This window comes from Aphelocoma coerulescens, chromosome 2 (genome assembly GCF_041296385.1).
Source record: "Aphelocoma coerulescens isolate FSJ_1873_10779 chromosome 2, UR_Acoe_1.0, whole genome shotgun sequence".
In the NCBI taxonomy this organism is placed as follows: domain Eukaryota; kingdom Metazoa; phylum Chordata; class Aves; order Passeriformes; family Corvidae; genus Aphelocoma; species Aphelocoma coerulescens.
In genome coordinates, this window is record NC_091015.1 from 36102368 (window position 1) to 36125130 (window position 22763).

Here is a 22763-nt window from a genome sequence, read left to right on the forward strand (position 1 = left end):
AATCCTTCTCAGGAGAGAGCTAAGCAGAAGACACTTGGTATTACTGGTGCAGTGCAAAGATTGTTTACTAAGAGAAGGAATTTTGAAGAGCTGGTGCAATTCGCTACATTACTCACCATTGTTTTTGCACTCTTTTAAATGTTACTGAACACGTATTTTTGTGACTGGATGATTGGGTGATCAGATCTTTGCAAAGCAAGCCATAATTGCCATTTGTTTTCTCCTTTCTTTGAAGCTATGCCCTCAACTCTTTAAAGACTGACAGGTCAAACCCTGACTTCTCACTCTTTCTGAGGCAGATGACTGATACAGGCAATGTACAATGTCATATAATTCAGAAAGACAGAGAGACAAAGAATAATACTGGGAGTAAAAAAGTTAAACACAAGCCTTCAAAGACACATTTTGAAACCAAAGCCCATGAAGTGCCAAGAGCAAATCCTATGAGTTTTCAATAGAAAATATTATATACATAAAAAGCATCTCAAAGTTTACTGGCTCAGTTGCATGCTCCAAATACACAGTAAGTTAGTCAACATAAATTACTATATTACAGTTTAGTAAGAAATTGGGTTAGATGTGTGAGAAAACACAGTTCTTCAAAATAAAGGTAAGACAAACTAACCATAATCTAGTAAAGCAAAAAAAATAGTCTTTTTGCTTTAAAGATTTTTTTTTAAGAGTATTCACAATTATTTAGGAAACACCTTGATTTATGAGGAAAAGGCCAATTTTGATTTGAAAATGTATACGAAAAAACCTGCAAAGAGTTTCAGAGTTGCTGCCAAGAAATTATTACATTGCAAAGGGAATTTTTTTGAGCTAAGGACATAAATATGGTAGATTCAGTATTTTAATTTTAGGCTAATATCTTTCTGAGCTGTAAAAATGATCTCTTAGGTATATGCAGAAAAATAAAGCTTACATTCTAACTCTAAGATAATCAATTTAAGCCCCAAAACTCAATTATGACCGAAATTCTTCAGCATGAAAGCTCAAGATTTAAATATCTCTATAATCAGTTCTTATTACTTCTGACTGATTTAATTTCAAAGTATTTTGTGCAGCTGTTAACACTCATCAGAGGTGTCCTCTTACTTAATCCTCTGTTGGAACTTAGAAGTCTCTTACCATACTACACTGCAGTCAGTACAATTATTTTAATTTATATGCTGCTCTAGACTATAATATTACTAATGAATAAGGACTATTCTCACAACAGTAATTCATGAATCTTCTGTAGATTAAAGTATTCTGTAAGCAGCTTTCAAAATTGGCTTTTATGACTATGTCATGCAAGATCTGTTTTGTCTCACAGAGGATAATTGAATAATAGTGATATTTTTTTTGACCTTTTGAAGAAGCAAGACAGCTTGGACTGTCAACCCAACTCCGTAACACACATCAAACCATCCTTTTTAATAAACACATTATTATTTTTCTTCCAGCTATACTTACTGCAATGCATCTTACTTTGCTCACAATGTATTTGTTTCTGGGCTCAGAGGATCAGCTTTGTTACTGGGATTACATCAGGGAATTCAGTCAAGCCACTGCAGGCATGAATCTGACCTACTGACGAACAATAGCTGTTTTCTATTTAATTTTCTCTCAGTCACTTAGTGAAGCTTTGAAAACCTACCCAGTGTAGGTGAAGGAACTTGGTCCTAGAGCAACTAGAGGTCTTACCCTTCCTAACCAGTACTAAAGGACATTTAAATCTATTCCAGACAGCTCCATTCTAAGGATCAAGAAAGCTGAGAACAAAAACTGATACCCTTTTGGACTGCATTTTAGTATCTTCCCTCTAGCTGGTGTGGACTGTAGGAAAAAGCGCCCATCTTACCATCGCTGTTGACGCAGACGACAACAGGAACCTGTGTACCAGGGCCACATGGCTTTTCATTGTCAGGAATGCATTCCTCCAGCCCCGTGATTCTCCAGTCATAGCAAGAGGGCTCTTCACACGGGATGGCTTCCAACAGGTGAGGGCAGTTTCCTGTTCCTCCTGTAGGCTCATTGGTGATGCGACGTTTCCTTAGTTTAAAGCCTGAAATGTCCATGAAAATAAAAATTCAACTCTAAAATGTGAAGTGAAGCACTTTTTATCTCTCTATACCTGAGTGAACAGTTCTGTTTCTCTTCTCTGTAAAACACACCACAGACACTCAGCAGAACACTGCATTTTAGATAATTGGGTAGAAGAACTCATTGAAGAAGGACTGGAGATCAAATTTTACAAGAGTTCCAATGTTTTGAGCCTCCTCAGGAGGCTTTGCCTTAAACACTTGTTTATAATAGTCATACATACTCCAGGAAGGAGACAGGATAATCTCCTGAGCAACACTCTTGCCATATCCATCTCATTTTATAAATCCTGACTATGTTGCTGAGTTACCATTTCTCAAATATGTTGTTTGTTTTCTTCTCAGGTATTTTCCAACATGGATGGATTATGAAGTGAAATCAGCTTATAAACACTCCCTCCCCCCTCCAATGCTCCAAAATAAAATGGAAGAATAAAAAGATTACCTTGAGAGAAAAAGAAAAGCATGAAAATAAACTCAAGTCCCGTTAATACATTTTCAGTAATAAATATCACAATATTCCCTTGCAAGCTTTTAAAAATTTCCTTAAGACTACGTAAACTCAACTTGGAGTGGAGAAACTCATGGGCCTTATACACTGTCATCTGCCAGGTCAATGTCAGTGACCAAAAGCAACCCCCACTCTCCCTTCCAGATGGCCTATTGAAAAAGCCAGACTAAATACATTCAGAAAAACCAAATCAAAGTGAATGGATTCAAGAAATAGTGTCTTGTGTAATAACTTTCTATATTTTCTGATATATCTGATTGGAATATTTTAACTTTGTCAAGGGTTTGTTTCTTCTCACATCTTTTCACAATCTCTTTTATTTCGGGCAGGTTAGTAATATACAGATATTTTTTATAGAATACTACACATAACTCTCATTTCTACCAGGACACAAACTGAACAGGAGAATTTTCAAACACATCTATGCAGGAACTGATTCCTTGAAGACATGCTCTTAATTTAATTACAATAAGCATTGCTTTAAAAATAAGTTTTCATCTTCAGTTGCTGTTTTCCTTTTTCCTAAATTGAAGAGTTCAGCCAAATTATGTGCAAAAGGTTTAGTAAGCCTGACACAAAAGGCTCATATACTTTCAAAAATAAAGACCTCCAATTTCTACAGCAACAAAGGATGCAAGTGATCTGGAAATATGTAGACAGACATGTTGCTAAAAGTGGGAGTGCCTTTACAATTTTTACATCATTCTCTCAGAAGAACTGTCAATGCAATTATAAAATAAAATGTAAGAATTTCCAGATAAGAGGAAACCTTTGGCAGCTGAGAAAAGATCCCTGCTCATACGTGCAGGAATAAAGGCTTGCATAAAGTATATCCTAATATATTTCTATTAGAAGGATGCCCAAATCAGTCTCACAGAACTAAATTGTACCCCTGAAAACATTGCAAATCTTTCACTGATGGAACAGCAACCAAAATAACAGACTACGTGACAGCTGTACTCAGAGGAGACTTAATCCGATAGATTTGCACACTGAACTACTTTTTCCTTCTTGAATTGATCAAGGTTGAGTCAGAGTTCCACAAAACAGCTTTGTAAAACTTGTATTATTACACTTAGACAGAAGTGTAACTAGCAGTATGCCAGAAAGATCCAGCTAACCAAACATAGTAATCACAGTTGTTCCTCCCAGGGGACATATGCGGCTGCCCTTTCTTACGACTGTTTTTAATCAAGAAACCAAGTCTGTATTCCCAACTTCTATCAGATAATCACTTTGCAGCAATGACTAGGCCAGTTTTTCTCATTTACAGCCAGAAACCCACAGACTTCTAACATGAGGTCCCTGTCACTGTATTCGTGCTTTCCTATTTTGATGTCAGGTTACTACAATCTGTTCTGCATAGCAAGAAGTTTTAAACACGCTGAAATTGAAACCAGCACATATGTCATCAGTAAAACAGCGTCACATACCAACAGTGAATGCTCCCATCTCCTTGCCAGATCATGCTTTATGGTCTAATGGTGAATTCTTAAGATATTAATGAACTGTAAATCTTTGGGTGCCTTGTACACAACACACCTCAAAGGAGGCTTCTGTCCTCCTTTTGAGACAGTGCCAAAATTGTGATTTGAACACACAAACTGTATCCCTTTCAATCTGAGAGGAAGGTTTGAAATAGGAATTGACCTGTAAAAATCCAAAGTGGGTCTATCCTCTATCTAGAGGCTAGAATACAGGCTACATTTTTGCTACCGTTGGTGTAAAAGCAATGTTAAATGTAATCCTAATTCAATGACTTTATTTCGATGCTCAGAGGCACTAGATATACACTTCTTGGTAAAAAATTTAGTGTGCTTGCAAAACCAGAGGTGCCTAGTGAATTAGGAATGGTAAATAATCACCATTAGAAGGCTCTGCTGGATTTTTACATACCCTTCTTGGCCTGAGGGTCATCACAGCTCTCATAGGTGCATGGTCCCCAGGCTGACCATGCTGAGGTCTCACACTCTGTAGGACAGGGAATATGGCACAGCTGGGAGGTGCTGGGAAGAGGTCCTGTACAAAGTTTACGGTCTACTGGCCTTGAAGCTGTCAAAACAAAGTGAAAATATTTCTCATATGTCACTGGTCATGTTCCTCAGCTCTAAGTAGACAGAACTATCCTTCAGTTAGAAAGGCTGTTATCTCATCTTTTTAATCTGATGACGTGATAGAAAAATGCTTGCCTTGAAAAAAATTACACAGAAGTCAGTTTACTCTCTGCATGAACGGACACAAATCCCATTATCTGGAGACAGGAATGCTGTAGATATTGCAGCACGCCCTCGGACTCAGTCCTTTCATTTGAGGGGTAAATTATACTACTAAAACAATTGTTCACTTTTCACTCTGCAGAAACTGATGTCCTGCTATCTCATTACTTCTTCTCTTAACAAACTGAACAAAAAGCTGCATAAATCCCTTTGCACTTGTATATGTAAGCTATATGATACTATAACTTCAAAGACCTGGTTAATTAATATTTAAAAGATTATTTTAAAGCTATAACCTGAAACACAGCTAAAATTATGACAAAAAACCTTTTCCTTTTACTCTAAAGACCATCAACTGCACACTCAGCGGTAAGATTTGTCCAGCAGCAACTTTAGTTCAAAAAGGGTTTGTTTCAGATATATATATGGTTTGCACTTACTATATATATATATATATGTATAAAAATATGATACATAATGTATATATGTAGTTGTAAAAACTGCACAAGACATTTTTTTCTTTAAAGTTTTGTTAATCGATGCAAACACATGTGATTCTTCTGTTCTTTAAGGATCAATAAGCTGGGATAAAATCACCCTTCTCCTTCCATACTTTATTCTTTTGACTTTCCAGGTAATAAAAGTAACAGGGCAATTCTATAAGGTGTCAGAGTAAGGCACAGAACTCTAACTGAAATTGTACCATTTCATTGACAGCAAGATTTTAATTCTCTTTCATAATACAGGACAAAATATTACACTAAGCAGAGAACACCTTCAAGAAGGCAAAGTGAAGTCTGCCAGATTATTTCATTTTGGTTGATTGAGGAAACATGCAATTCCGTAACTTTAAACACTCTCATTCTACTCAGCATTTTTTCCACAGGAAAGTTACCTCATTAATTTTTGCCATGACTTTTGATGGAAAGATTCTTGGATGAAATAAATACAGTATATGACAAAATATCCTTCTGAAAGATGAGATCAATAGCCACTTATAGAATGTGAAAGTAAACACCAGGTTGTTAAAGTATGGTCAAGCTTGTAGACATGTATGTATATCTTTGCATTCAGATTTTCTAAGCAGATGACTTTTACAGCTACAGAAAAAGCTCCAATTCTCACTTTTTAAGGGGAAAATGGAGTGAAAAATCCTCACCCTATTCTGGTTTTCAAGGTGGTCTCCTTTGGCACAGTTTTACACTGTGTTGCTCCATGTAATGAAGGCATGAAGATGGCAAATAGTAATTTAATATTACTGCCTCTAGCTCACCAATCTCTTGAAACAAAATATTACAAAACATAATATTCCAACATTTGCATAATGCTATGACAGAACATCGAATTTTACAATACGTTTGACATGCACACCTAACATGCATGATAATCAACATAATATGCATATTTGGTGTAGAAAATGGATATAAGTAAACATAATTTGCCTGTTGAATTTGCACTGAATAGTTTCTAATAGAAGAAGAAAAACAGTAAGTAATTGCTATCCATACATTTTTAACCTTGATTTAATTGGGGAATTGCCCAAGTCAGACAGCTGAAATTAAGGGTCAATTACACCCCTGAGACACAATCTTGCTTCAGGGAATAGAGAAAGTGTTCTGAGGAACTCCATGCTTCATCTCTAGCCTTCATGATAAAGAACTTAACATCACACTACTTCATGGAATTTTACTCAGAAAAATAACAAAGATCTTTAATCAGGAAGCTTTAAATAGCAGCTTTTCATATCTCAGGTATCAGTAAATTTCTAAATATGTCAAAATGTTTTTGAAATGCTGCTTTTAGACCCTAAGTGATGTATAAATGCTGTCTGTTATATATTGCTTTTACAACAAAAGAATTCAACCGTAGGACAGAAAATTTATATTTCAGGTTATTAAAAATGTTTTCATCACGGAGCACTTAGGATGAATTTCATGCAGGATTACTCAGAATTCTTTCTTTGAGATGACAGTAAAATAAGAAAACAGCCTTCCCTGTGTATCTTATGACCATCTTGTTCCCATGAATTTAAATGAATTTCTTTCAGCATCAAAAATTATAATTGAGCTTAGGTTTTGATGCTTACTGTTTAGCGAAGACACTGAGAGAAGATGATGCTGGATGCAGATATTTACAGTTTAAAACCTTGTTTTATCTCTGTCCTTTCATATTCTCTTGTGTAAGCAATAAAGATAATTCTTTATTCCTTGGATGTGATGTTGAATGTTGATTAGACTGTGTGTAATACTACAAGATAGATGTGAAATTTGACCAAATTTTCGGCCAAATATAGAAAGAAAAGTTAATGCATTTTGATAATCTCTCTTTCTCCTTCAATCTAACTAATAAATTAGATTCAGTTTTCAAGGAATTTCAGGTTTGAGGGTAGTGACCTAAAAACTAAAAATTTAATTATCCATTCCTCAAATCATCTTCTATATTAGAAAATTTTAGCTGAATATATTTTATATCCTTGGAAAACACTCCTCACATTACTGCATTTTAAAAACAACTGAAAAGAAAAATAACAGTTCTGGTTTTATGTAGCATTTGCTGCATTTATCAAGACATCAAACTCTCCATCCTTCTCTAAAAACCCTCAAGAGAGTAGTGCCCAGTAATGAATGACCAGGCTGGCAAAGAGAGTGAATTTGTATGTGGCTGCATCAGTATAAGCAGACACAAATTCATATTTCTCTTTCTGGTCATTTGTCACACTGGTTTCATAGCAAACAACACAAAGAAATTTCTCCAAGTACTCTTACTCAAAAAAAGCAAGAAAAACCCAAGCCCAAAACACATTATGACCAACAATGAAACAACATATGTTCTTCTCATTTTATATAATGCTGAATTCTCCCATCAAAAAACATTAGATAATTCAGAATCTTATGCTCTAAGAAATGGCACAATTCCATGCATGTAAGCAGTTCCCCTGTGTTTAATAGGGCAACAAGTGTGTATTTACAGATGTAGAATAAATTTATGCCCATAAAGGAACTTTTCTCCTATCTTTAGTCTGCATTGAGGGTTTTAAAGGTACTCGGAATAAGATGACACAGTCCACCTCATACACTTACAGTGAGAGAAACTTCATGACTAACCAGCTGAGTACGTGAATACAGAGATGAAACAATTCAAGTCAGCAGCAAGTAAATGGCAGAATGACAGTGGCCTCCAGGAAACTTGATAGCCACTGCTTAACTGCTACAACCAAACCTCTTTCTTCTTCCTACTGATCTGAATGGTGTGAGGGATTCCAGTTCAGCTAAATATTAGAAGTTCAAATTCTTACTGGAGACCTAATTTGGTGTTTTAAAACTACAGAAGGCACAGGAAATAGCAGCTATGATGAAAGCCGCAAAATAATTCCCATTGCTCAGAAGTGAGAGGAAAAAGCAGTCACTAGCTAAAACTGTTCAGGAGTGGAGCAGGCAACTGTTCCAGTGCCCCAGCTGGCTCATGAACTTCATTAGTTGGAATTCTGGCCTCTCACTTTCAAACTGATCTGAAATTTCCTGAGAATACTCAAATCCATTTAACTATTTCAGAGCTACATAAACATGTTAATTACACACATATAGCAAACAAGGTCCCCCAATAGGGACATTGCCTCCTTTGCATGCTCTTAATCAAAAGGCCAGGTTGCAGCCCTTAATTTACCTACCTGTTATTTCAAAAGTGATTGATAGCAGAGGTGCAACACTAGCCTTCGACTTGCTCTGTGACTGACTTTCTGAAATAACAGGGAAATGCCACCATGAGTATATGAGAATGGAGGTCTTTAAAGCAGCCTTACCAAGACAGCATTCACTACAACCAACAGCAAGCTACACTGAGTTGAAGATGTTTCCCCACAGCATAATCTGGTTGGTGTATGCCCTGGCTTTTTCCAATCCTCAAATTACTCATAGTTTTCTATTCTAGGAGGGGAGAAAGAGCGAGGATGAGTAGAGCAGCAGCTCTTCTGAAAATCTGGCCCCTAATGTGGAAACAGCCCAGAGCTCCTTTTTTAAACTAAGAACCACTTCACCCCCAGTTCGAGCTCTTGAAAAACTGTTCTCATGTTTATGCATCCAAAGACTAGTTACATTTTAATCAGCTTTCAGGAGCCTGCAGAGATTACCTCCTGATGGGCTCCATGTATTCCTGTCACAGTCTGATAAGGGTAAATTTCACACCCGCCTAATCTGGCAAGACTTCACAGCCTACCAAAATCCTAATCATCATTCTGAACAGTAAGCTTCCACTGGTTTTATTGTTGCCTCTCCTTAGCTAGGAGGTTTTCACTGTTCACACTATGGCAGAGGCATCTAAACTTTGTTCAGCAGAGGCGATTTACTAAAAGCCCTTGGGCGGAGCTGATTTGCATTAGACAAAGAGGCTTGAAAGCTTCTTCTTTAATAAATACAGACGTGGGGCTGCAGAGCTCACAAGTCACACCCTACTGATCTGAGCAGTCATGCTGAAATGGATGTTGGCATTAACATTCCCCACAAACTCTACCTCTACGGCAAGTTTGAGAGTACCTTTAAACCACAGCAGGAACCTCACTAGTCCGCTATTTGGGCAGCCCTGGACAAAATGTGGTATTACCTAGGATTTGCATATTGATGTTGTTTTTCCTGAAGTATATGGCTGCTGTTTTTCCTGAAGTATACAGCTGTATTTATTTGTTTCTTAATAATGATGTGTGTTTGTATGAAATAGGTAGAGAAGAGGATAAAATTTAATTAAAAAGCTAAATGCATTTAGCTTAATTCACTGATTTCTTAATCTACAGTGTTGCATTACTATTCAGAAATAAATGTAATGTAAACTACTCAAGTGTTATTCTAAAGCATGTAGATTGCCAAATGAATTAAAGGTTTTTGTCTTCTAAGTTATTCTCTCTTTTCTTAAGAAGCTGTACAGGCTTCAACAGTGACAAAGAATAATCTCTCTTTCAGTTAGGTAAATAAACACATGAAATTATATTGGCTTGAATTCCTGAAAGCTACTTAAAAACTTGACCAAATCAAGGAAAAAAAAAAAAAATCAATTCCCTCAGAATGAAATCTAATAATATTTTTACATTTTTCTATATTGAGCTTACATGCCAGAATTGACATATTCCATCTGCATGGTAAACAGCACAAGTTTATCATCCAGATGAAGGACACACAAGAAATTTTACAGTAGATGAAAAAAACAAATCTAGGACTTCTGACCCACCTTTTCATGTTCTTTCTTATGGGAAGATATCCTGCGCAGTGTTTTTCAGCAGACACTAAGAAATAGGGATTTGTAGCTAGGAACCTATATTTGCAGCATAGAGAATGAGATCTCTGCTACAGCAACTGAGCATTTTCATCTGAATTACAAGTTAGTAGTAATTCACAAGGTAAGGAGGCACTCATGACAGAAGACAATGGCTGTGAAAGAGCTCTGGAATGCTGACATGCTCTGATTCTACACTAATTTAATTGCAATTGAATCAAATTTACCTTCTTTATCCTTGAGGGTATTTAAGTAGGAGAGGAGATTTTCATTAGCTTGCACACAGTACACCTCCCTGGTTTGAATGCCACCTCCACACAGCGCTGTCTGATTTCCTCGCCTCTTGTCCTGTTGGCTAAGGAGAGGATCGACACGGCATTCCGTCCACTCGGTGGTCCGCCAGCCATACCTGGATCAAATTTGGTTAATTGGGTCTTTAGAAATCATGAAGTCATTTTACACAGTATTAAATTATACAGGCTGAAACACCTCAGTAACCTCATTAATTTCCTTAAAGGCCTGAGCACCACAATTTCTTGCAGAGAGGGGTGCATTAAATTTCATATTTTATGTGTGTGGAAACCTTCATTGTATTGTTTAATTTTTTAAATCATTACTCTTTAGGAAGACCTTTTCTGCTCAATTTCTGAAACACACCACATACATGAATATTTTATTTGAGAGAAGAAAAACGATACACAGAGACATATAGTCCACGTTCAGATAAGTTAACTTTCAAGAATGTGACTCTCAGCATTTGTTTAGAGCTAGACAATTTATATAAAAAAAAGCCAAAATACCAAAGAAATTTGGATGCTGAGAAATATAAGAGCCAAAAAATGAGGGAAAAACCTCACAAATCCTCCATCCCCCCCAAATAACCCAAAAGCCTATTGTTATCTTTGGTAGGAGACATAAAAGTTTCTTCTGGCTATCAAGGTGAAACTTTAATTGTATTTTTTATTATGGCTACAGAAAAATTTTTGAGTAAGTTCTTTCTTTCACAGTTAAGAGGAAGATCGTTCTGCAGTACTGAAGCGTCCCTGCTGGGTACTGATGAATGATGAGAATCTGGAAGCTTCCTAATCAGTGAATACAGCAAAGAATACCTTTGACTCAGTTAAAACCTCAGGTGGGATTATGAACTGCAAGAAATGCCACAGAATTCCCTACCTAACAAGTACTTTAAGGCTAAATCATGCAAAGTGCTTCCTAATGTAGCCAGAGATAGGAAAAGATGACATTCAACTCTTAAATGAAAATATATACCACAGTCAAAGATGCTTAGCATCAAGTGACATTTCTCCAGACCCTCTTCTCAGTTTGATAAAGAAAAAGCACAGTTGGGACTTTAATATTAAATCTTGATTAGATAAGGATTAAAGAAATCTCTTTAATTGTAAAGTGCTCGCTGTCATTTCTCCTAAACTTTATTTGCTGTCACTGTCAGCCTCTCCCACTTCCCATTTGGGGCCCAGTACTGCCTTTGTTGTGCTGAACACAAGTCTCACTAAAATAGTCTGTTAGCTAACCAGATGTTTATCACCCCTTTCCTGTGTTCAACATTTGGTCTGCAAACAGACAAGAACTTCAGAAAGCAATGATTCTAGTAGGGAAAAGATTGATGACAAATCAATACAATTAATTTATTTTCATCTTGCCTGAACCTGCATATGTGCAAATATTGTCTTTTAAAAACTGAAATGAATTAAAAGAAATTATACTTATTATTAATCCTGTATTTAGAGAAGGAACTGGTTACACTACAATGGGAGCTATTTTCAGACTTTGGGCTTTCAAGAACACCAAATAAAACAAGGATAAAGAAAAAAGGTAAAGTCCCACCTATTATTCTTTAGTAATAGTTTGGTTGCTATTCTATTATCAGCCCTGTATGCTTACTTGAAATTGTTCATTTTAGTAATGAAGAACTGAAATGAACCAGCTTACGTAATGCAGGGTGCTACGCCATCTCCTTGAGAAACACATTGCTCTGCTTCTTCTAATTGTGGGCATTCGCTTTCACTGCCGACAGGGAGCTGCTTAATGGTGCGTGATCTTGTACGATTCCCTTTAGGGGTTGTCATGTCAAAGCAGGTTTTGGAGCAGGGGGTCCATTCTGACCACTCTGACACCTGGCACTCCTTTGTGATCACACAGGACTGAAATGTGATGGGCAGCTTTTCCTGTTTGCAGAAGCTGTAATAAGAGAGCATTACAGTTTTTAGCACACATCTCCACAGACAGCCACAAACTCCTACAGCAAAAGCAATGTCAATTGTAATGTGAAAGTCAGTACATATTTTTAAAGCTGGTAATTTTCAGTCCACATGTATTTGATCCCAAAAAGTCAGCCAAGAGGGCTTTTGGCGAAAATGACTCAAACCAGACAAATAAGATTTTCTGTAGTAAAAAATTACCAGTATTGCCATATCTGTGATCAAAATATTGCCATATCTGTGAATAAAATTAAAATATAAATCTTCATACATATATAGAAGTACAACAGAGGAAATACATACATTTTTCACTTATCTTTTATTTTAAGGTATACTCTTTTTTCTCTCTTGGAACTATGTTCCAAGTGAGGGAGGATCAAAAGCCAAGATAACTAAAGGTGTTTCTGCAGAGAACAAAGTACTCAGTGTCATCTTCTAATTTCCAGACCACAAATGGTTTAAAAACACAATGGCAAACATATTGAATGCTTGGTCACTAATTACTTACTTTGTTAATAGGTGGTAGGTATATTGCCACAGTGATGCCTCATGGTCTAAACAGGGAATGATCTCTGCCCTAAAGTGAGGTCTTCCCTGACACCCATAGTCTTAATTTCCTGTTCCTTATGAAGGCCATCATTTAATTTCCATTTTCCATATGATTGCTTCATTCACATATTACATAGGTTGTCAGCAAGATTTTCTCCCTCTAAATCACTCTTCATTATAATGTTCTATTCTAAGTAAAAACTAACATTTCTATTTTAAAGTTTGATTCACAATAGAAAAATGAGAAACAGAGAAGGCAAACTACAGTTAATTTGAACATAACTTTATCTCTTTGATTTTAATTACAACATAGATTTCTTTTTTTTATCATGTCTGGTTTGGAATAAAGATCTGTCTTCTGAAGCAGTTAAATAGACAGGAAAAATATTTACTGGCACTGCAAGTAGCACAATGAAATGCTCTATTCAATACCAGTCCCATAAACTATACAGCAAAGGCTTCTTTTTTTCCCTTTAGAAGAACACAGAATAGTACAGAAAAATGAATATTTACAAGTATTTCATTGCTATACAAAAATTTGGCCCTACCCACGTATCCAACATAATTTTGAAGCTTTATTTACAAAATTTTGTAATAGAACTAGGGGTACTTGATGAAACGGAGAGATTTAAAAACACAGTAAATGAAAGCATTCTATGCACAAGAAACAGACATTCTGCATCTTGCTAGTAGAAGATCCTGGCTGTGAAGACAGTGTCAGCATGTCCAAAAAGAGGTTTCCTAACCTGTGAGCTATATACGGATACTAAAATGACTAAGCAATGATAGAATAGCCATCATCCCTAAAAGATTTACCTTGGATATTGGAGAAATACAAGATGAATGGACTGCAAGAGACAGTCAGGTGTCATATTTTTGATCTTTAAATTGCATCTCCCTCTACCATTGCTGAAGACAATAAGGTGGAGACACTGCTGGTCTTGACAAACTCATAGGGGATTACTCAGCAGGAGTTTTCTAATGTTCTTATTATGTCAAAAGTAGTGGTGATTGGAAAACCATGACTCATGATAGTCAACTTTTATTTTGCTTTAGGACAGAAACTAAATCCTATTTGTGGTGAAAGGTACACAGAGTTTTTGAGAAAATTGTTCTTTAATAATGGACTTTTTCACCTACATGGATGCCCCATTTGGCATAGGACTATGGTACTGTCAAAATCCATAGATCAGTTTCTGTACCTCTGACAAAACGTATAGACCCATTTATCCCCCAAAGACAGGTTTTAATGACTGAAGAAAAGATACATTCCTTATAGTTTCTAACATGGTGTCATGGGTTAGCAAGCATAGTCCCGGACGTGATGTCCTTGCAAAGGAGGGCTTACAGTTTGCCCCATGACCTGACAGAACCTATCAGCTGACCAGTTTGAATATGGACAATTCTTTAAGCCACTTAAAGTTGTGACCACCTCTGTGATCCACACTTAAGAATAGACAAACTCCCCCCCCACCTCTCTCTCGTTTCCGGTGTTGGGACAGGTGGCTGCAGGCCCCGTGCGGGAGCCAGCGGGCCCAGCCAGGCCCTGCTTGGGCCAGGCCACGGCCATCCTGAAGCTGATGGCCTCCCTGTTCCATCCGTGGAACCCCCCCCACTGCCTTGCTGGAGGCAGCCGGAGCGGCTCGGCTCTCCCCCCTCTCCACTGTGATAAGAAAAATTCCAGCTGCAAGGCTGAGGTGAGAATAACCCTTTTATTGTCATGAAGAGCTGAAAACCTGAGGGAAGAGAGAGAGGAGATGCTTAAAGCTGAAACTCTGTTGTGAAGCTATGATATATCAGAGTACCCGTTGTAATTTCATGAAGATATGGGGGGTGGAGTGTTCAACTCGTAAGCAAAAGCACCTGCGCTGAGATAGGCAGATGCTGATGCAGCTGTAATTTCATGAGAAGTTTGGACAGGGAGAGATGGACCAGATGAGGACTTTTGCTCCAAATGGGAAAGGAGAAAACCTCAGTTCCTAGAGATGCTCCCAGAGACAGTCCTAACGATGAAGATGAGGAAGACCCTTTGCTCCCAGGGAAGGAGAAGGGCCTCTGGTTTTTGTTTCTGAACAGCTCAATCTTAAAATTGTATCCCAAAACCTTCAAGAGTGGACCCTCGAAAGCAGTTGCGGGAAAAGCTGCAAGTCGGGGGAAGGGACTCACATGTGAGCAGAGAGACTCCTCTTCCTAAATGGACTGAACAATATTTGGAAGTGGGTGGCTGTCTCGTTGTGATAATGTTTTCATAGCACGAGCAAGAAGAGACTTCTCTTTCTAAATGGACTGAACAAGGTTATTGTGGAAGTGGTAAACAGACTGAACATCTTAAGGGTTGTCTTTTTACATTGTCAGTGGGAGAAGGGAGGAAGGTGGGGGGAGGAGGAGAGTTCTGAAGGTTGTATAATTTTTTTCCTTCTTTTAGGTCTGTTAATAAACTTCTTTATATTCTTTCAAGTTTGGTGCCTGCTTTGCATTTCTCCTAATTCTTATCTCACAGAAGGTAAACAGTAATGAGTATTTTAGACCAAACCACTATACTAAATTGGTGTTTCCACCCGGTTACAAACCCAACCCGCTACACATGGGCAGTATTTGCAAATTGTTCTGTAGAACAGATGAAGTATCCTTCCCATCCAAGTTCCCATCCAAGGCGACACCTCTGAGGGCAGAGTAAACCAACCTCTTCACATGCACTGTGGCTGGGGTTGAGTATAATTGTAGACACATACTGGCAGGGAACATGCATGAAATTGCCACCACAAAGTAGTTTTGGTGATGAGGGAGGAGATCATCTAATGATGTGTAACATTCCGTGGGCTTTGCATCTGTTTCGAAGCTTATTTGGGAGAAGTGTTACATGAGAAAAGCTAACTATTTCCATATGTGGGAATAAAGAGGACCCAAACAGAATTGTACCACATTACTAACTCCATTGTTTATTATGATCCTTAACAGAAGAAGACCAATAAAGAATACCTCACTTCAAATACTTATAAAATAAATCAACTTAAAATTAAATATAAAACAAGGACATTCTTATATCCAGAATGTAAATATTACTAGGGAGAAAAACAAGAGGCAAAGTGAGTTATCTATTTATTTCCTTACTTGCTTATTAAAATCATGCACCACTTGCAGTACCAAATAAACACCACCAAGTAACTGATACTGTAAGTCACCACTACACAACCTCTTTACTGTTATGCATACTGTCATATTATTTTGTGAGAGGACAGAGATAATTACAATTAGCAAAAGAAGAGTTGCACAAGAAAATTAGCTGCTGTTTCTTCTTTTAACACTTGGTTTTCTTTGAGCAAGTTAGAGAAACAGTGAGAGCTAACTGGAAATGGCCGCTACCAAGAGTTTTCCTTCATATTGCAGACAGCAGAAGAATACGTGTTGTACTCTATGCAAGTAAGGAAGGGAAAAATCACATATTTCAAACTTTATTTTACCAGAAGAAGCAAATATTTCTCATAGTTTTCAGTGCAAGTGGCTACATATAGAAAGACTAATAATTAAACTTAGTAATACTCTATGGTATAAAAATGCTAACTCTGAAACCTAGGCCTGCCTCAGTATATGCGATATTTTAGCTGAGAAGGTTAGTCACATTTCCTTTAAATGTCTTATCCAAGAATTTGGTTCTAAATCAAAACCTGGGAACGTGTTTGTTAAACAAAATAGTTCCTTCTGTGTTTGGTACCTAATGCTACAGATTTGTTCTCCAAAAATAACTGAAAGCAAAGCTTACTTTCATGTAAAGCTCTCTGCAATTTTTGATGGATTTGTCGTGTTTAGTCATGCAAAGTTCAGGGGAATCTTCTCACAGGACAAAAGGCAAATGGGCAAGTAACACAACAGAAAATTAGACAATATTCATTTCATGATGCCACCCAACTCACTAGAAGTTCTGCATCAAACATCTCCGTGCCCTGTGAAATTTGAGTAATGTCTAAGTACACATTGAATGCAAAGTTAACCATTCAAGAAGCACAGGGATGGCACAAATAAGTCCTCACTATCAACCCATATAGTTGTGTCCAGATAACTGCTTGGAAAGTTCAAAGAAAAGCATGAGTTGTACAAAAATGCTGCTAAAAGTCAACAGAGCAGACTGGATACAAGAAGCGGCAGCATAGGGGTAACATGTAAAGTCTGCAGCTACTGGCTCTCAATCCAGTAAATATATTCAGAGGACAATGCCCTAAGTGTCTCTTTTCTAGCAGAGAAGAAGGAATTATACAAATTGAAGTAAGGCTCTGGTTTGAGAAAGTACCGTTTCAGAAAACAGTTAGCTATAGTGGGGAAATGAAGCTTAAGGTAAAGAAGCATTTAAATGACACGGTGGAAAGATAAATCAATCCCAAACAAAACAAAACATCACACGGGATGAATGGTCCTTATTGCTACTAAGTCAACACTAAACCTATTCCTGACCTCAAAGACATAGATTAGACAAAAGTAAAGAAAAAGGCAATGCGGGTTCAAAGGACAAACTACAGAACATAATTACTGCTCAACCTCTTCTGAAGATATGTGGTCAAGAATTTGTGTCTACTCACGTTCTGCAGCCTTGTTTTTTTGCTTCTACAGCAATAAATAAAAACTAAATATCACTTAAGAATTAAAGATAGGAAGGTTATGCCCAGGGATTTCCAAGCAATTTATGGGATAATTAAGGCTAAAGACATGGGGAGAACAAAGGTTGACACATCAGCCTGGAGCAAATTATGCTACAGTACCTGTGTACAAATGAGCAAGTTGTGCAGTTGAAAGAAATATCTTCCATCAAAAATAAGCTTTAAAAGGTGTGAAAAAATTAGATTAGTCAAGAAATAAAAAATTCTTTCTGAGGTATCCTAAAGATTTATTAGAGAATAAAAAATACGTTTACAATTTTAAAAAATCAGGAAAACTTGATTTTATATGCCAGTGACCTGTATGAGTATTTATAATCTCAGTCTCAAAAGTTGTCTTTTAAGCTGTGTAGAAAAGTCATGGAAGAGACCATTGGAATTTCCTCCTCTACAAATACAACTAGAAAAGAAATGGGTTTTTCTGATAAATTTTTGCAATAGATAAAGCTGTGCATACTGCAGGCATGAAGCCAAATCCATGGCAATGCATGACAGTAGGACTGCTCTCTAAATTCCTGCAAGATGAATAGAAAAAAATAAATAGGTTTCAAACTAGGCAGTAGGACTCTCTGCTGCATGAACATACTCCATACATAACTTGTACAACTAAGATTTTCTGCTTTTGCTGGTGTTTCCTCCATATCGGATTGGACTGGTAATTAGAAAGAAGAGTTAATGCGAAAAGATGAAGAGCAGCATCAGAAAGGATGAGAGGTTCTAACTATTAATCCATGCAGTCAGAAACCTGCCTTGGCAGTTGCAAATAGAGGGCAAAAATGGAAAGACAGCAAGTACTCAGCCACACTATCCCAAGATATGCTCTGGTTTTCCAGCAAACTATGGCTTACAGACTTTTGGAACACAAGCTGAATCTTTGCACTGAAGAATTTATAGTGTTTACCTCCATGAATTAATATAAATGCGTCCTAAAACCAGATAAGATTTTGGTACATATATAATCTCAGAAACAATGCATTACACAGCTTTTTACTGACCAATAACTGCAGATAGCTATTTTTGCATTAAAAGTGCTCAGTTAATTTCATTTTCTGGCTTCAGACTTTCCATAACAGTATTCACTTTCTCTGGGGCATTTTTGAGCTTAGAGACTTCTAGCAGCTCTTTCCTTGACTGTCTATTTGTTTGCTCCAAGAGTCCTCTTTCACTTAGTCTTGTTTTATTTGAACACAGTTATATCCTAGAACTACAGATCCTTTCTACTTTATGTGCAACTTTAAGATGAAAACTGGTCTGGATTTGAGGGCTGTTCAAGATCCATGCTGAGGACACTCTTAAATACCTGTACATTACTATGTCTCAACAATCTATAAGTTAATGGAAATAGAAGTCAGAAATACAAGGTATTAAGGTGACACCATTTTGAAGTTTGTGCTTTTCCTGGTACACTTCTTTTCATGCTCAAATGTAGTGGAGCAACAACGTGAGATTTGTAATTTAAATCTAAAATTGAATGGTGAAGAACATGTCCTTTACAATAAATTCAATTAATTCACTCAGTACTGATATTTAATGAGAACTGCTACTTACTGTTTTTGACCATAACATAAAGTAATTGAGCCCAGCTGACAAGGTTAATGCAAGCTAAATAATCTCTTCAATAACTTTTGTCTGCATTATTTTGCCTCTATTCCTTCACAGTTATCAACATTCATCTTTGGTTTTCCCATTATCCATGTTCAGCTTTGATTTTCATTAATGAAATTTTCACAGTTACTATTCCTTACTTTCATTCACTATACTCATTCTCACAGAATTCTGATATATTTATTTTTTCTCTAGCTGCTTTTCCATTTGATTACATACAGAGATTTCCATTATTCTGAAATGAATAACATGGCTACGGTTCAGGAGATTGATGCCAACATAAACGCTTGGCACTCAGGAGGAACAAAAGACAGGGCTTTGACTCAAAAGGACTTAAATTAAATTTTTCAATTTTTTTAAATTGAAAACTGTGATTTTTTAATCCTGGATGACTGTTTGATGTGGTAGTGGATTATGTCCACAGGGTCTTGGCTCCTGTCCCTCTAGACCTCTTTGTAGGTATACCTATAGATCTGGCCAGCTGCTCCAGTCCTGGCACAACTGACCTACCCTCGCCACTGACATCCCCATATCAGAGAGCTCAGCATGGCCAGAGTTATGAACAGACACTCAACAGACATCTATATTGTCAGACACCACACACAAAATCTAGGGGAAAATGGCTTTCTTCCTCCTCTTGACTCTCTCATACTAAATAGTGTCACAGTGATTAGAAGCCACATGCCCCTTAAGATCAGGAAGAGCTGTGGAGTCAGAATCTGTTCTATGTGCAGGGGATTTCAACCCCAGCACCTTTTGGGAAGGAACTTCATTATTCTTTTTGCAGTTCTGCTTGCATTCTCCAAAGAAAAACCCCAACAACATAATCCAAGTATGTTTTGAACAAACAAGACTGACTGAATGAATGAATGAATTAAAATCTTTAGAGGAGTGAAGAAGATGCAACCAAAAACTAGGCTATCTGCCTGGAAAAAACACATACTGAATATTGTAAGAGGAGGTTCAGTAATTCAGCAGAAAAAGGGAGCTGCTTCTGAAGGTTTCAGATCAAAGGACAATCAGCATGCTAAGGAAATCCAAAGTCCTTTAACAGGTTTGGAAAAAGCTTCATCTAAACACTAAGGAAGAAGTGGAAGGACTACCTGGCAGATAAAAAAAAAGAAAAGCCCACAGTGGGCTCCCTCAGAGCAGAATAATTTAACCATTTCCTAACCTCAAATTCCTGCACACTATCAGGCATCTCCCACAATAAGCTACATCATCACAAACCATGAGATTTTCTCTTGAATTCTTGCTGATCACATGAGACATTACTTCATTGAATACCATTAGAAAAATGGTCGCCAACCTTTACCACCAGCCACAACATGAGACTATTGACACACAAGCTCATTTGACCAAACAAACTCATCCGCAGGAAGACTTGGAACAATAACAAATTACTTGCAGAACACCAAAACTATATGTTAGTTTAGCACTCGAAAACCAAAATTACGCACATACGCAAATACATGGAAGCAGGCTTGTAAAGACTGCCATTTTTGACTGAAGGACAAACTAAAACTAGAGGAAGCTTTTGGAAAAGAATCAGAAAGTAAATTTGTGTTTGAAAACAGTGATTGTAAATCCCACTAAAACAAGCCACATGGCTGGGCAGCATCCTTGCAAGACAACCTACAGGCATGCATGAACATTGGCCCAACTCCCAAAGAATCCTTATAAGACAAAGAAAAATAATTTAAAGAAGGAGTTTAATACAAGCATATTTTACTTTTCCCAGTAGAAAGAGTATCAGCATTTGGCTTAGAATTTTCTTAAGTCTCCCTAAATTGTTACAAGGCTAGAGACTGTAAGGAACAGTTTCCAAAGACCACATCTGCTTCTCATAACTGTAGCCTTACAGTAAAGGAAGGGGTAAAACCTGTACCACACCACTCATTAGCATCACATCCTAGAAAAGATCAGGCTTAAACTGCTGGGGAATCTGATGACCCATGGGCAGACCCACAGCCTAGATGCTCACACCCTTAACAGAACTACCTCACAGAAATAATCTAGTTCGGTCAGAAGGTCAAATCAACCTTTGAAATATAAGGACCCATGTGTGCAGTTTTCTATGGCAACTTTGAATGATCGTGGGCAGGAAGCCTGAGGAAACACAGCAGTATTCATGCTGAATACTAATCCTTTGTGCTATCTGGAGTTAAATCCAGATCTTAATATTGCATGAGGAGGGTCTTCTCCTTGCTCTATATTTGACCACCATGGAACCTTAAAAGATACTCAGTATGAAAGAGGGATTTTGGAGTTATAGGTACAAGAACCAAGCACAATGCTGTGATGTGTTGCAGCAAGCTATTTATTTTCCATGTAGTATTCTCCTCAGCGTTCATACAGCTTGTTGGATGTGTTAACCTCTGAAGCAAAATAATCAAATTAACTCTATGCCATTCTTGGACCACAGATATAGCTGGATTTTGAGAGAGACTGTGATAAAGTATTTGGCCTAAATAAAAAAGGGGGGTTTTCTCATAAATAAAATCAAATTTTTTAAAAAAATATTTAATGTGCAGGTACATTAAATAGACAGCAGGAATAGCAGTTAAATGATTTAAATCCAGAGCTTATATAACCCCCACAATCTACTCTGAAGACATAAAATGCCATTTGTAAAGTCTAGTAATCCTTGAGAGATCCAGTTTATGGTTGGTACACACTTGTTTCTTTAAGAAAGTCAGTGAAAATACAGTGCCTGTACTTTTTCCTAGTAGAAAATGACATAGTCCTTATTCATTTTCTATACAGCTGCACTGTTTAGTATTGGTCATCTTGTACATTGTTCTGAGGAACTGTTAGTACCTCCTGGTATAATGGGCCATTATAATCACACAAACAATGAGGCCACTTCTATTCAATTACAATTTAAATACTGTCACCTGTTTTTCACAAGACTACTTTCCCATGATCCTTTCACAAGTTTAATTGATTCTGCCAAACAATTTTGAAATAAACAAAACCACTCAGGCTTTCTACACCACAGGAGAAGAAAGAGATTACCTAAACTACCATGTCAAGAGAAAATACATCAGCTAGTACAGGCAAAGCAACAAGACATGCTACTGTACCCAAACAAATGTCAACAACAACAGCTGCTGTGGGGCTGTTCCAGATACCATGAGTGTCTGAGTGCCTGAGGAGACAAGAAAGCATGAACCTTCAGTGAGAGTGCTATCTTTCACAGTCCAGTGATACAATGACATGCGCGCACATCTCATGCTACAGATAATTTTAAAATTGGCAGAGCAGATTATTTGGCAAGAATCTACAGGGATGACTTATCAAAGCTTTAGGGAGGAATTTCCCTTTGTCAGTGGGAATTTTCATTACATAGCATTAGTCAGCATTTACTTTGACTGAAATAACAGCTAGATTCACAGGGTTATCAGCAATGAAAAAATAAAATGCCAAACTTTGTGAACAAAAACATGCAATATTAATGTTAAGATATAAAGAAATATATTACTGAAAATTATATTGCTACTATTATTTGTGTTTCAGGCATTAGTTTAGATCTGTTCCCTGTACTGATGCTTAGATTTGGCAGTATCACTGGCTTCATCGCAGTCTCCAGCATTTGGAACAAAGTGGTCAGTATTAGGAGGTGAGCCACAGTTTCAGTGAGACTGCTGAAAGTTAGCTCTGAAGTAGCC

The 22763-nt window shown here is 37.2% G+C and overlaps 1 protein-coding gene across 7 annotated transcripts in view; it reads right to left on the reverse strand.

Annotated features, from left to right (window-relative positions):
• LOC138106437 (thrombospondin type-1 domain-containing protein 7A-like) overlaps window positions 1-22763 on the reverse strand; it is a 285545-nt gene that overhangs the window by 95681 nt on the left and 167101 nt on the right. For 5 of the 7 annotated variants that reach the window (XM_069007028.1, XM_069007027.1, XM_069007032.1 and 2 more), the window contains 5 exons: window positions 12024-12272; window positions 10301-10482; window positions 8482-8550; window positions 4495-4650; window positions 1847-2050 (listed from right to left, as the gene is read on the reverse strand). In XM_069007028.1, the coding sequence (XP_068863129.1) occupies window positions 1847-2050; window positions 4495-4650; window positions 8482-8550; window positions 10301-10482; window positions 12024-12272 (860 nt within the window). The remainder of the gene's footprint in view (window positions 1-1846; window positions 2051-4494; window positions 4651-8481; window positions 8551-10300; window positions 10483-12023; window positions 12273-22763) is intronic. The other 2 variants (XM_069007030.1, XM_069007031.1) reach the window with 2 other exon arrangements.